Source organism: Serinus canaria, chromosome 2 (assembly GCF_022539315.1).
Source record: "Serinus canaria isolate serCan28SL12 chromosome 2, serCan2020, whole genome shotgun sequence".
NCBI classification, from domain to species: domain Eukaryota; kingdom Metazoa; phylum Chordata; class Aves; order Passeriformes; family Fringillidae; genus Serinus; species Serinus canaria.
Window position 1 is genome coordinate 35,488,668 of NC_066315.1, and position 15,558 is coordinate 35,504,225.

Genomic DNA, 15,558 nt, shown 5'->3' on the forward strand with positions numbered 1-15,558 from the left:
CTGAAGGTGAGTTGGGATGTAACTTTTGTGTGAATTTAAGCTAAAAAAGGGAGATACATACAATGGTGAAGTATGAAAATACTGGCTCAATCTTCCTTCTTTCCAAGATATGATTAAAGCAGTTCTGTATATTTTAAAGAACAGCTGATGTAGGGAAGGTGCCAAGACACAGCAGACCAGTCACACTCCCTCAAGGCATTCTGTATAAGCTGCTTAGGGGAGTGCACACAGAAGTGAGATACTACATGCCTCCAGCAATCTTATGGTGCTCTATACCGTCCTTGCTTTTGAAAGTTGTGATGCATTTTAATTAGAAAGTAGGTGTCCTCTCAATTTTTTTGGAAGCTGTATTCCAGGAACCACAGTCTGAACTTACAGGACATCTTAGATGGAATAGCAAAGAACGTAAAAAATAATATATCCTTGGCTTCCTTTAGAGTATACTGCATGCCTGTCTTCAGGCTATTCTTTTAGCTATAATGTCTAGAAATGTAGGGCCTTTTTTAAATCTGTGAATGTGGAAGTTCTCCAGTAATCACATGCCTCTTGTAGCAGGAGCTTTCTGCTCACCAAAGACTGCATGATATGAAAAATACCACATCCCATGCCCCCAGCATCAAAAGGCGTGGCAACACCTGGGTTGCATCCATCCCTGATCTCTGCCTGCCAGACCAAGAGGCATGTGATGCTGAAGCACATGGATTGTCTCACCCCTTCTCCCATTGGACAAGCACTCATCCTGCAGCAAAAAATGCCACAGTCCATGCCCAGTAGTACCCATGCCAGCAGTATGAGCAAACAGACCTCAGAGACTGAGCCCTCCTTTTAATCACAGAAGTTGTTTTCTCTCAGTGTCAGTGGTTGTTGTTCCAGCCCAGGCTTTTATATATGTTATTCCTGGACTAACGAAAACTTGAAGTGCTGCTTGCCCTGCAATATCAGATTTATGGATGAGGAGACAACTTCAGCTTGCCAGGTGATAATTTGGCACCCTTATGTCAATGTTAAAAATCCCTAGAGCTGTAAATATTTATTTGATATTAAAAATAGTCCAGCTAACACATTATCATATGAATAAATCTAACCTTAAATAAAACATGTGCTCTCCATCTTTTATTGACTTTATAAAATTCTTGATTCTTGCTCTGTGCATTCTTAGCTTATTACAGCTATTCCAACCTACAGCAGTCTGTGGTGTGCCTTGATTTCTTTTCTAATGCAACATTCTGCTTCTTGTATTTCACCTCTTACAGCTTTTGCAAAGTTTTGATTTGATAGGACAAGCACAGTGAGGGCATTAGGACCAAGAGAAAGACGCACACATTGCTCTGTATTATGTCTGGCAAAGTGCTTCCTGACTGAATGCCGTAGTTATGTGTGAAACAAAGTCAGGGACCAACTACTTCTCATCTGTTGATCACAGTTAACTTGAAGCCTCTGAACGGGGGAGAGCTGTCAGATCTGCTTTCAGAGATACAGTGCTTCAATACAGGCAGCAATTGGAAACTTTGAAGAAGCAGGATCTACCCTTGAAAGAAACTATGAGAAATGGGATTTCTTTCAACTTAGAATTTTAAAAGGGAAAAAAAAAAAAATCAAAGCTTTAGCTACTCTTTCAATCAGCAAAGCATGCACTTTCCTAACTAACCTGGGACTCCGTATAATAAAGGATCTACTTTATCTCACTGGATCCATGCTACATTTTACTACAGTAAGTACAATATTAATAGGAATGTTATTTTTTTTTCTGTAAATAGAGAGGAAAGCATGAAATGGCATCAGTGAAATGTGAAGGGAGCAAAAAAATTTTCTTGGCAGATAGTGAAAACCAGGGCTTTTGTGCAACCCGAGGACTGAAATCTGAGGAAGATTCAAGTGATATTTAACATGACCATCTGTATAATTTTGTCACCAACAGTATGTTCTTGAGGAAGAAGTGCAGATATGGATCACGCAAGCTGCAGTTTCTTTTGCTGTTTCTGATGCTGGGGTTTTTACTACTGATGGTTACAACGCTGAATCCACCACCCAGCAACCAGAGCAAGGAAGGGACTTTCCAGCCTGTGGAGTTCAACCCCCGGGAAGGGTATCAGCTGGACTTTGTGGAGACCCAAGAGATGCTGGAAACGCAGGAGGAGAGCCAGCAGTATTACCCTTTGGATGGTCTATCGCCTTTCATCTCCCTGCGGGAGGATGAGTTGATCATGGCCGTCATGTCGCCCACCGGCAAAAGGAACCACAGCAGGGCCAGGAAGGGCTATCGCGTGGTGAAGCAGCAGGGCAGGCGGCCGGAGGGGAAGGCAGAGGGGGGCCCCGAGTCCCAGCCGCTGTCCCTTCCCCTGCAGGATGGGCAAGGGGCTGCCGCGGGGGAGCGGCCGCTCGGCCTTGAAACGCACGGCTTTAACGAGGTGCTCAGCGAGCGGATCGCGCTGCGCCGGGACCTGCCTGAGGTACGACACCCGTTGTAAGTAAAACACCCTATTTCACTTCTGGGGGAAAACCTGACTCCTTCCCCGCCGCCGCGTCCCCCCCGAACCTCTCCTCCTGCATACCCCGCACCTCTCCTCCTCTAGACCTTGCGTCTTTCCTATCGAACTCCCGCTCCGGGTCGGGCGCTCCGCTCCTCAGACCAGAGACGCTCCCAGCCTCCTTCGGGAGGCGGCTCAAGCCCTCAGAGCCGGCGGGCGGCAAAGGTGGAGGGGGGCACAGTGCGGGAGGGGCAGCTGCGGCTCGCTGGGTGAGCGGAGCAGAAGCGCGGAGCGCAGCGCCCGTGGGCGCGGTGAGGGCGGTGTGAGCGCTGCCGCGGCGCCCCCGCAGCCCCGGCCCGGCCCGGCCCGGCCCCGCTCCGCTCCGGCTCCGCCGCGCCCTGAGGCCGAGCGGGCGGCAGCGCCCCCTACCGGCGCCCGCCTCACGGCAGGTGCAGGGGGCGACAGAGCAGGGAGCGCCCCGGGCCCCGCCCTTCTGCGTCTGTCCGTCTGTCCGTCTGTCCGTCCGTCTGTCTGTCCGGCTGCTGGGCTGCAGAGGGGGAGGAACCCGCGACGAACTGGCGAGTAGGAGAGGCGGTTTCCCTCCTCGGCCAGTCCCCCTCTCAGCCCATCTGCGAGAGCTATAGGGTCACTGGGCTTACAAAGTGATGAATGGGTGAAGAGTTGGGGCTTTCATCTCTCCAAGAACAAAAGTGACCCTATGGTCACTCATAAAAGTGGAGCCGACTCTGCACTGGTGTGGCCTCACTTTAAATATCGTGTGCAGTTTTGGGCACCACAATATAAGAAAGATATAAAGCTATAGAGGAGGACAGCAAAGGTGCCAGTGGGTGTGGAGGAGAAGCCGTGTGAAGAGTGGCTGAGGTCACTTGATTTGCTCAGCGTGGAGAAGAGGAGACTGAGAGGAGACCTCATTGCTCTCTACAGGTTCCTCGCAAGGGGAGGAGGAGGGGCAGGATCTCTTCTCTGTGGTGACCAGTGACAGGACCCGAGGGAATGGCCTGAAGTTGTGTCAGGGGAGGTTTAGGCTGAATATTAGGAAAAAATTCTTCATCCAAAGGGTGGTGAACCCTGGAACAGTTCCCCAGGGAAGTGGTCACGGCACTAAGCCGGACAGTTTAAGGAGAGTTTGGACAATGCTCTCAGGCAAATGGTGTGACCCTTAGGGTGTCCTGGGCAGGGCCAGGAGCTGGACTCAATGATCTTTGTGGGTCCTTCCAACTCAGAATATCCTGTGATTCTGTGGCAAGTATTGAAAGGAAACTCCCGGGAGGAAGGAACGTGGAGATTGGTGTGTCAGACAAGCTCTGCCAACACCACAGCCGCTGCTGTAAGGCCACTGTGAAAAAATGTTGCGTTTGAAGCCCCAGGTGTTACATTTGAAGTCTGGAGACTGGACAGTCAGTTGTCCCAGCTGCCCAGGAAGGGCTGCTCATCACACTTCTTAAAAAGGATCTGAGCTGTTTCTACCATCAAGCTGCCCCAGGGAAAGTTCAGGTTGGACATTAGGAGGAATTTCTTCAAAGGAAGGGCAATAAAACATTAGAATGAAATGTCCAGAGAGGTGTGGAATCACTGAACCTAGAAGTGTTTAAGGAAAGACTGGACATAGCACATAGTGCTGTGGCCTCCTTGAGAAGGTGATGATCACTCAAAGACTGGACTTGATGATCTCAGAGGTCTTTTCCAACCTAATTCATTCTGTGATATGCTTCCCTTCCCAGAGGAAGGGAAAGGGATGTGAGTGGTGTCTTGTCTCCTGTAACAAAAACAATTGTCATTTTCTCCTGGGACACGGTGGAAAGATGTACCAGAAAACATTTTACATCAGACACAGAATATTTTTTTTTTCACATGTTCAAAGACAGCTGGCAGCTCTAATTTAAGGGAACAGTCTCAAAGAAAGAGAAATGAAAGAGTGTTTTCTGTACTTATTGACTAGGTTCAGTGTTAATTTGGTTAACTCCATTAAATAATGACATGCTGATGTTATTTCAGTTATTTTTTGGCATGCTTCACTGCTAACTCTTCAAACTATGTAATGTTCAAAGGGGAATGACTACCCTAGTTTACTGTCTTTGGTGGAAAGCCAAAAAAACAGTTTTACTTTGGCAGCTGAAGGGGCCATCCAACAAGATACAGCTTTAGTTAATTCTGATCTTGGTAATTTTTAAGCCATGGTCTCAGAGCTCCTAGGTGGATTTTGCTGTCTCACTAGTTACAGCCTAAAGAGTAACACACAGCTTACGGAGTCCAGAAACCCCAAACAGCTTACAGAGTCCAGAAACCCCAAATGTCAGCATCTGAGGCTGATTTAAATCCAGATCATAAACCTGGAGCAGAATACGTCTAAGCCAGACCTGTCCCTTATGGCACAACACACAAACCACAATGATGATTTTTAGGTGTAGTTTACTATGGGAGCCTGGCTCAGAACTGTGTCAGTCCGGTTTTGCAGCAGTGTAAAAAGAGAGCAAACCAGAATCAGACTGTGTCTCTATTCGGTTTGCATCATGTTGTTTATCACAATGCCTATTATTATTTAATTAGAGGGAAGCCATCCAGTTAGAGATGTTTCAGTGAGTTACCTCCATAGACCCCGTTTCCCTCAGGTCACTTGAAATTGGATGGCAAATATCACATGAGAAGCAGCCCATGCTCTGAGGTACCTTCATCCCTCAAAATGCTTTCTGCTTCTATCAGTTGCTCCAACTGGACTGACACTTTCCTTGGACACCTGAATCAAGCCTGCCATTGTGACTTTTATGATGGGGGTTCTGCCCAAAAGAAAGGTCTGTTTTCCTCTATTGGGTTTGAGTGTCAAATGGCAAAAGAAACTCACAAGGTATCTACAAAAGTTTGAAGTTTCGTTACCAAAGTATAGCTTCCTCTGGAGTACTGTTTGGAGCTGAATCTCAATTAAATATTTTCCTGAAGGTGAGTGGGAGTCCCTGTCAGCTCTGCCTTTGCCTTGTCAGAATTGCTCTCTGTTCATTGCTGCATGTGACAATTCCTTGTTTTTCACAAATTAGATTAAATCACTATGTCTCATATCAGTCACAGCCCTGACTTCATGAAATGCCAATTTATCATAGACAAGCTATGAAACTGCTCCAAATTACAGGGAAAGTATTTTTGTATACCCGTACCCTTGTGCATTTTTGTGAAGATTAGATATCTATATTGCAAGTCTTTGCCAATCTCCATGGCAACTAAGCACTCGCCACCAAGGTTATGTGTTCAAGTGCTGTTATTTTCAATTCTTTTCCAATTAAGATTTCACAACAGCCTTATTTTCTTGCTATAACCACAGTACTAGCAGCTAGGTGCTAATAGCTATAGAATGTTTCTGGTTAGAAACTGCCTGGTAGTAAAAGGACTCCATCACATCTTCACTTTTCTTAATTATTTCTCAATTCTACTGCTTGAAAATACTCACTCCCAAGTCATGAGAGTATTCTTTTCTTGATCTAGCTGAAAATTGAAACAATCACCTTATATGAAATTGTGAGGTAATAGTATTGTTGATTACACAAAATTAGTAAACCAAGGACAATATAGATTAATTACAGTGTAAAAATCATCAAGAAAATTTTCCTTTCTATGCAAAAAAAAAAGTGAACTATTGAAAATATGAAAAATACAATTAATTATTAAGGTTGTCCTCATTTTAAATATGTATTCCCAGAAGTGCATCTATAATAATAGGTGTATTAAATCATTCAGACTATGGAATCTCTTAAGTGATTAGCAGCTTTGTGTCTGGATAGTGTCTAGCAGCACAGAACCTCAGTCCATGAAGGGAAGCACTAGGTAAAACACTAACAAACAGAAACAGTAAAATTATATCCCTTGCATGAATTTCTGCTGAGTAGCCAATTGTTTAACAACCACTGTAAAATCTGTATAATTATTTGCTTGGCAATACAAAAATGCAGAAATAACAATGGGCTACATTCAGCCAATTGTGTAATTCCTTGAAGAAATTCCTGCTGCTGGAGGTTAAATGAGTTCGGACACTGAATGACTGTTATTTGGGAAATATAAAGATTTTTCAAATGTGCTTTCTAATGTCAGCAAAGCATTATATAAACATAGTCTTTGCATATCTACAATGGACATTTGAAGGCATTTTCTGGAAAATGTGCACCCTCATACCAGAATAGGTGGTTTTCATATATAGCTTCTGTGAGGATGAATGGGAAATGTTTGTCATCTTTAAATGTTTGAGTTATTGTGGTGGTTTAACATCAGCTGAGAATTAAACTTCCCCCTGTCCCCCTCTGGTGAGGGAGGCACAAAGGAGAGACTGTGTGTTGAGATAACAATTTACTGAAAGCAAACAGCAATGGAGTAAAGAAACACACAGTGACAGCAGCAATGCTAATAACAAAAGTATACAAAAAGAGAAGGTGTTTTACACACAAAAGGCATTCACCACCTTGGCTTAGCTCTGCATGGCCACTGAGACAAAGACAAGATGGCAGGGGGATGTACCTGTGCCTTGGCAGAGTGTCGCAGTTATTCCCGAGACCAAGACAAAATGGTGGGCCCTCTCCTTACCCAGTGCCACGTGGCCTCCTGAGACAAAGATAAGATGGCAGAGTCTCTCTGCAGGCAGTGTTCTCCAAGCCCAAGACAATTAAAAACAATGAGGGAACAACCCCCAAAAACTGGATTCTCCACTTTGCACCATGGCAACCACTTCCAGACTGCTCTGCTGGTTTGATTGCACACTGACTCCCAGCTGGGAGTCTCATTCAGCAATGATTCATTTTCATTGGGAAAGCAACCTGTACAAACTTTATCGTGAAAATACATTTTCTTTCATAAATGTATCTGTATTTATAATCATGGCCCATATAAGGATCCATGTCATTGCATAAAGGACTGAGATGTTGGCTTCATTCACTAGGATCTTGGTCAGGTAATCCACAGGTATACTGATCTGTTGTGCAGATGAGTTATTTTATTTGTTAGTCTTAATTGTACTGCAATTTTTGTTTTCTCTCTTACTTGAGAAAATGTGGAAAATGGTGGAAACTGGCTGACCTGCTTTATACCTCTCTCTGCTCTACTTATCTTCACTTTTTTTTTACATTCTGGACCATTTCTGTTTGAGCTCTGGGTTTTGAGGCAGACAGAGCACGGAAAAAACTATCCCAGAACACAGGAATACTTTCCTCTTTTTGTATAATAATTTTTATATGGACCATTCCCATATTCCAGTTTTGGACACTTTAGTACTTCCTTTTCTTAGATGTGAGTTGAGATCTTAAATTGCTCTCTACCCCTGAAGGTTTAGGTGCTGCTTGCAACTTTGCTCTGAGAAAAAAAAAAAAAAAAAGACATTTGTTCCAGTGGTTCCAGTGTCTTCCTCATTTCACTCATGCAGGTGCCTACAGCAAAAATATGACTCCACTCTGCCTACTGCTAGTGTCATAATCTGTTTCCATGATGAAGCCTGGTCTACTCTGCTGAGAACTGTGCACAGCATTATGGATACAGCCCCAAAGGCCTTCCTCAAGGATATCATCCTAGTTGATGATCTCAGCCAGCAAGGTAGCTCCCATTTCTCTCTATGTGAGTTCTTTTTTCCAAAACTTTGGGGAAGAAACTGTCCTTCTCCAAGAAGTGTGTGAGGAAAGGAGAGGCAAAGAGGACTCTCAGGAAGCAAGCTAAGCACAGCCCAGAGCCTAGGTTTCACTATCCATCCCTAGAATTCAGCATAGCCTTTCAACTTTGAAATATATTTCTGTTTTCCCCCCACATCATTTACAACCACTCTGAACTTTCTTACTTTAAAATAAGATCACAGTATGCAAATCTTAGGATTCCCACTGGACCAGGTCTGCTGTCATAATTTCCAGACTTGCATTTTGGCTGAAGCATAGAGTGGAAAAGTCCACATTGCTAAAGTAATCCAAAGTGCTTGGGAAAGTCAAACACCTGTAGTATCTCACTCTCATCTGTGTATTTTATGAGATGATGAGAGCATCCACCTTTTGCTGAAAACAGGAAAGGAGGCTATTAAGATTCCCACAGGAATAGCCTCATAACTTGTGAATCTCAGTTTCCATTAGTTTCTACTTCCCTTTGACATCATGCTGCTGTAGAAATATTTGAAATGTGGCCTACTTGGCCATTTAAAACAAATGCCCCTGAAACATTTTCCCAGCAAGAAGTAGCATCTCCTCCTACCTGTTTCTTTACTATAACAACTTGAATCAAAGCTAAAACATTTCAGTGACTGTTCTGTTTCTGACAGGGCCCCTGAAGTCAGCTCTGAGTGAATACATCTCTAAGCTGGATGGTGTGAAGCTCATCCGGAGCAACAAGAGGCTTGGAATCATCCGAGGTCGGATGCTAGGAGCTGCACGGGCTACCGGGGATGTGCTCATCTTCATGGATTCCCACTGCGAGTGTCAGAAGGGCTGGCTGGAGCCCCTCCTGGCCAGGCTCTCCAGCAGCCGGTAAATATCCCTGGGGATGCTGATTTCTGCTGAAAGGGATGTGTTTGGAAAGTGTTGGGCGGTTTTTGTAATCCTCCCTTGGTTACCTTCTTGCTTCTGGTCACATCCCTTTTATTTTCTACCTTATCAGCATATGCATCACTCGGATATGTGGGAAGCAGGATAGGTCTCACAGTTGATAACCCTCACTTTACACCCTGTGTAAATTTCAGAATTTGTATCCAGCTAGAGCTTAGAAGCTTTAGAAGGCTTCCTGGTGGTCTGAATTAAAGTGGTTTCCGTCTCAACCTGTTTGTAAATCGGCAAACATCCACCAGAGAAAACTACTGCAAGACTCCATTGTTTTTGCTTTTTAGCTGTCTCAGTGATGGAGCCAAGAATAAAACGCTTTGTCCTCCTGAGCCAGTTTGGGTGTGTACCAACGTTGCCTTTTGGCTGTCATTTCTCTTCCACAGAAAAAGCCCAGACGTCCAGAGCAATCTAGGCAGGTCTAGCTAATCACAGGTACTTTCACTGACCCCAAAGTAACAGAGTAGAGATTCATATTTCTGAGTATTTCATGTTTAGGGTGGTTCTTGGGCCTGCTTTCTAATGTACAACTTAGCTCATCTATGCAGTCCTTTGAAGACATTAAAACCACTGCAAATATTTCTAGGCTTACATGTCAGAAAATCTTTTATTAAAGGGACTTTTTTGAAAGAAAAATTTGTACATTAACTTGTCACTTGGGAAAAAAATAATTGCTAGAGAGGGTAAAAAAAAAAGATCTTTAAACTCTTACTAGACTGTTAAATAGTCATAGTAAACACCTTCAAAGGCTTTCCCAGGCACTGGAAGAAGCTGCTTTTATGGCTTATTATGTTTGCTTACAAGAGAATTAATATGAGCTTTTAGAAATTATTACATCATTAGTATGAAAACATTAAGAATACTGGAAGCAAGAGTAATGCTGCCTTAGAATGTCAGGAATATTCTTTTCATAAAGGTCCTCCTTGGAAAAGCAGATTATTTTTTGTTTGCTGACAAATTAGATGGTTTACTATGAATATACTTCATGATTCTTCTGCCTTGATCTATAGTCTATTTTTGATGTTCAAGCAAAACTACTGTGTGTATTGATTGGCCAGTCCTTATTCAGGGGTGTTGAAATTGCTGAATTTAAAAGAGTTACAAAAAGTCTCAGAGGAGAGCTGTAGTGAAGGGAGAATTACAACAAGAAGAGAAAGAAGTTAGGACCCCACAACCCCACAATGTCAAAAATTATCCCTCCTGAGGGAATGCAAAGCCTCCAAGTCTGCTATTGTTCAGAGATTCTCTAGCACTGTCACCAGGGGGTGAGAAGGGAATTCTCTTCTTTTAGAGGGCCCATATGCTCATTCATTACCCCAGGAGAGCAGAATTTAACAGTGAATTAGCTAATATCTAATTGAATTAATGAAGCAAAGATAGAAAACTGATTGGATAATAGTATGGGTTAAGCCATCCCTTTTTGTGTGCTGTATCAGTCACTGTGTCTGACCCTGGAAACTTTGTCACTGCTAGTGAGGAGAGCCTGTGACATCCTCCATTGAGGAGGGAAAAGAAGGTCTAAGTCACCTGGCAGTCACCTTCCTTTACTGTCCCTCTTTCTCCAGCTGAAGTATGGTGACAATTACACTGACTTGATAAAGAAGTTAATTCATGACTTTTCGTAAATTGCTTGTAATGCTTGCATGGAGTTCACCATGGAAATGTAAGGCACTAGCATAGTCAACTTGGCTTCATTTAGCACTTGAGGAGCTGTTAAACTGAATCATGTGCACTCCCTGAGACTACCCAAGCGAGGAGAGCACAGGAAGTTGAGAGTGATTGGTGAAATATCCATCTTTCCTCTTCTTAATGTACCAATCAAACTGTGACTCATACACTTCTGCTGGAGGGACAGGATGGGAAAACAATCACCTAGGTGAGTGAGTTGTTTGCTGGCAAGGACCATGCTGTCTTTCAAAGCTCAAACCTTTGCAGGAGCTTAAGGGAGCTATAGAGTGGTTTTAACTTTAAAAATAGTGATTAAGCCTAATTTTTTAGACTCCTGATACAAGTGTGTCACTATTATTGTGATCTTAGAGTGATGCTGAGAGATGTCCAGATTGAGATTTCACTGTGAGTTGAACATACAAGAGAAATACTCACAGTTTTTAGTAGACGGTAGGATAAATATAAGAAAAATTATCCCACTTTTACAAGCATAGAAATATTTATACAGAAATACATACCAGACGTTTGACTTGTTCTAGGTAATGACATTTCATATCCCTACCTGATGGCTTTATTCACTAACCCAATCTAATTTATTTTTCTGGAAAAAAAAACTATTAAGTCATTCCAAAATCTTTGAATATACACTTTTGAGCACCCTGACTGGGACTAGTTCTGTGAACCATGCCTAATAAATTGACTGGGAAGCTGTGCATCAGCTTGGTATATTGCCTAGAGCATGGTTCAGTGGTTTCTAAAGCATTCCTTGACATTTTGATTATTCAAGGATGAATACCGTAGGTACCTGGACAATTTTAGAAAACTACATGAGTTGCCCCCACAGATCATTTCATTTGACAACTGTTTGTGTTCCAGGCTAATTCCAGGTGAGTAGCATGGTGCATAATAATGCGGTTGTGCCATTATTATAGTCATCTTCTCCAGGAGACTGCAGACCTGCTATTTTGTATTCTGTCCAAAGGCAGGGAAAGGCAGAGGGGGCATGTAATGAACTGTGCCATGAAGCCTTAAAAATGTTGTTCCTTTGATCTAAAAGCAGTGGCCACCGGGCTGAAACAGAATGATTAAAAAAAAAAATCCAAACCATATTTCCTTAAAATGCTTCATGAAAGCAAAATGAACCTTGATGATATCCTTAACAAGGAATTCCACCTGTAAAAGAGGCCTGGGCACTATAGCTATGGACAGAGGGCTGGTCTGCAAAGGGGTAGTTGGACCTTAGGACCTTTCCCCTGCTCCTCATTGCAAGGGCTGTTTCTCTCTGTGCTGGAGCACTGCCTATACCACAGCTCAAATATTAGATTAGGAAACAGAAACCTGTTAAATTATTTAAAAAAGCTTATTTTCTAAAATTCTAAAATTCAAAGTTCCTCTACTTAGCACTGTGATTCTAGGTCACTAATCTTTAATGAAAATGCTGATAAACAGAATAAGAAATTAGTATAGCAGTGGAAAGATGTTTCATCATCTGTGTGCTCCCATCAGGAACAAATGGAAGCTTCTGCTTGTAGATACAGGAATAGAAAGAGTTCTGCTGTCCAGAAATTTTCAGTGGAGTTCTGATTTTATGGTAATACACAAGAGAGGAAGGAAATATTTTGCACTAAAGATGAACAGCTTCTTCATCTCTTTTATTCTGATTCCCCACTTTTCAGTGGCCCATATCCCAGCTTTTTGAGCTACCAAATACATAAGCCATCTGTTTTCTAACTTCTCACAGGCTTGGGGAAATGTGATGTTATCCATTCAGAGCCCACACAACCCAGCATCTGAGCATGCAATTCCATGCTGCTCTCCCTGTTTTGGAAGCCTTCCATACGCTTCACATGTCACAGCTACTTCCTGAGATTTCTGTGTTTGCTTGATCCTTTTATATCCCCCATTTGTCAATAACACTCATTTCAAATTCAGTAAATATTCTGCATTTACATGGTGGGTTATGGAAAGATAAGCTATCTCTTTACAATCTTTCACAGTTGATCAGGATCAGAAGGTGACCTATTTTAAAGAAGTTGAGGCAAAGAAAATAAAGACAAGAGTCTACAGCCAAAGGCAAATATTACTGCTAAACACAGGAGCAATAAAGATTTAAGCATAATTCATGGCTCAGTGCCCTGACTGTCCAGTGTTAAAATGTGTTAGTTACCTCTATAGATTTTGTTACTCTACACACAAATTTTAATATTTTAGAAAAAAAAAAGGCAGGTTCAAAAATTAGTTTTCAATAAAGCACACCCTTACCACTCTGCTTTGCAGAGATTTGCTTAGTGCTTAGTATATGAATACTCCACCCATTCGAGTAGACTGTTCCTATGCCCTAAGTTAGTCTGGAGTTGGTCTGTAAGGCAGTATTTAAGTAATTCTTTGTAACATTCCTTATTCACTGCATTTTATCTTTTTATTAACCCTATCTAATTTCAAGCAGTCTGTATTTCTAAGACTTCAGTTAGCCAGCAAGGTGTTCTCAGTGGAAATGCAGCATTTTGTGGAACCAGCTTGGGTCCTCACTTACTGAAGTTTTGACTGCATGCAGAAGCACAGGACTGGGACTGCCTGGATTTCTTAGCTATCTAATTCTTGCAAGCTGTCACACACCCTGAAATAGGTTGAGGATTATACATAATTTTTATGTTTGGTGTTTAGGGGTTTCTTTTTCTCCTTATTTAAAGGAAGATTTAAACAGATAAAAATCTATTCCCTTCCCAGCAAAACAAAGTATAAATCAATACAAAAGCACTTTAAAAAAAAGTGTATCCAATATTTCAAAACTTATACATTAATTAAATCTTCCTCTCCCCATGTTACTTAGTTTAAAATTAGAAAAGAACATAATGTCCATGCTGACTGTAAGGGGTCATGGGAAGATATTTCATTTGCAATTGTATTTGGTAAAGAAATCCCAAACCAGGAAATTGTTCTTGTTTGGGTTGCTCTTTTTCATGGAATTGTGACCTTTTGTAATTTGCGTGAGTTCCAAGCATTTGAAATATTCACAAATTAGTCAAACAGTTCAAAGCTTTGCTGCTAGTTGTATTTGAATTTCCTGTTTTTCCCTTCCCTCAGATTCCACAGAGTAAAATTAGCAGTATTTTGTGTTTCGTTTCAAAGTGCCGAGAAGCTGCTGTCTGCCAGTTATCCAGTTAAAAACAAGAATAGCTGAGAACATCTTCCAATTACCATCTACTGCAAATTTGCGCTTATAACTACACAAATGTCAAACCTTCTTTGAATATGCAGAAAACAGCTTTTTTTTTTTAATCATACCAACAAAAAAATGGGTATTCAATTTTAATCCTAATCAAGCATTGCTTGATTAGGATTAAAATTGAATATTGACCAATTTTCACACAAGATAAAGTTACTAGATTCTTCTATTTCAGATCAGAAAGACACTCCTCATATTTAGTTTTAAGAAGGTGTGTTTCTCTTGGTTTCAGCAGAGCTACATCTTAACTATACTACACTTACACCAATTGAAGGTCTAGAATTAGACTCTTACAAACATACCCTTGAAAATTGTTAATCTTGGCATTCTGAAAAAGCAACACAAGTAGTAGCTCTAAAACACAGTTATCAGTTTTTACTGTATAATTTTGTGGGAAAGGAGATCAGATTTTATTTTGTTATGGTCTATGGTTGAATTTAGCCAGGATAGAACATGGCCTATTCCTGTAAGTTATTTTCAATTTAAACACTGTAATTTTCTATGTCATCATTTGAAGATAGTTTGGATAATTGCTTGGTCTCCAAGCTATCAGAATCCATTATGTCCTTACTGGTATATTTCTTGAATTGAAATCTTGAAGAATCAATGCCAAATAACTAGAACTACTACTGTGGTGCACACTCACATGAGTGTGATTGTGAGTAATCACACTCATGCCAGAAGCACCGCTGGAGTTTGGAGCTTTATAGTGGCAACACATTTAAGGTGGATTCAAAAAAAAGACAGGTTTTAAATAGTTGCAATGGTATGAAAATGTAGGATAGTCCGAAATGTTTGGATCATCTGATCTAGAATATATCTGAGTGTGTCTGTATTTGCATTGTCTCTAACTGAACTATCCTGGATCAGTTCATGTGGTCTACTCTGCATGGTCAAGGTCTTCTGAGTAGTTTAGTCTACATTGCCTCTGGCTTCTACACAAATACGACTTCCTGATATTTCCCTCTTGAATCTGAAATCATAACATAAACTACCCTGGGGTCATTATTTCCTCAGTCCTGTCTGAATGAGAATGGATAAACCAGTAGCAATAGATAGTGTGGGTTTCAGCAAGCAGCAGCAAACTGAGGTGGGAACTATGCAGCTGCATCTACACTTCCAACCAGGCAGTTGTCAGAAATATTCATACACTGGAGAATGCAGCAGGCTGTAGAAATTACTGTTACAGTGACTTTTCATTTTTGACATTTAGTAATTTAAAATCCATTTAACTTGTCAGATGGATTTCCCCCAGCATATCAAAGAAAAGAAATGCCTGTTTGTATGAGTCCAGTGGGACACTACCTTTAGGAACTTTTAGAAGCAGGTAGTTTGCTTTGCATGATGTTAGTGGGTAAAGCTTCCAGTAGAAAGGGCCCTGCTGGCTTGAGTCCTGGGTGGTTTCTCCTGTCATGGATACAAAACTGTATCACAGGGACATCATTAGGAAGGGTATCAACTTTATTATTTTTAGTATCACTTCTTTCCATTTCTTCTTGAGTCCTGGGGAAGGACGACAGGAACTCACTGCCTTGATGTATATGCCTGCAAATGCTGCGTGTTTCCATAACATTTTCTCACCTGTTTGTAAACTAGATGCTTGTTTCTAAGAGTGCCTATTATTGCATATTATAAA

At 41.7% G+C, this 15,558-nt stretch overlaps 1 protein-coding gene across 2 annotated transcripts in view; it reads left to right on the forward strand.

The window, feature by feature from the left end:
• Positions 1–748: 748 nt before the first annotated feature.
• GALNT15 (polypeptide N-acetylgalactosaminyltransferase 15) overlaps positions 749–15,558 on the forward strand; it is a 30,077-nt gene continuing 15,267 nt past the window's right edge. Inside the window, exons 1-4 of one of the 2 annotated variants that reach the window (XM_018909568.3) lie at positions 749–976; positions 1,919–2,464; positions 7,882–8,048; positions 8,755–8,959. In XM_018909568.3, coding sequence (XP_018765113.1) covers positions 951–976; positions 1,919–2,464; positions 7,882–8,048; positions 8,755–8,959 — 944 coding nt within the window. In that variant the 5' untranslated portion in view covers positions 749–950. Of the gene's footprint in view, positions 977–1,367; positions 1,712–1,918; positions 2,465–7,881; positions 8,049–8,754; positions 8,960–15,558 lie in introns of those variants that run through there. The other variant, XM_009086098.4, reaches the window with a different exon arrangement.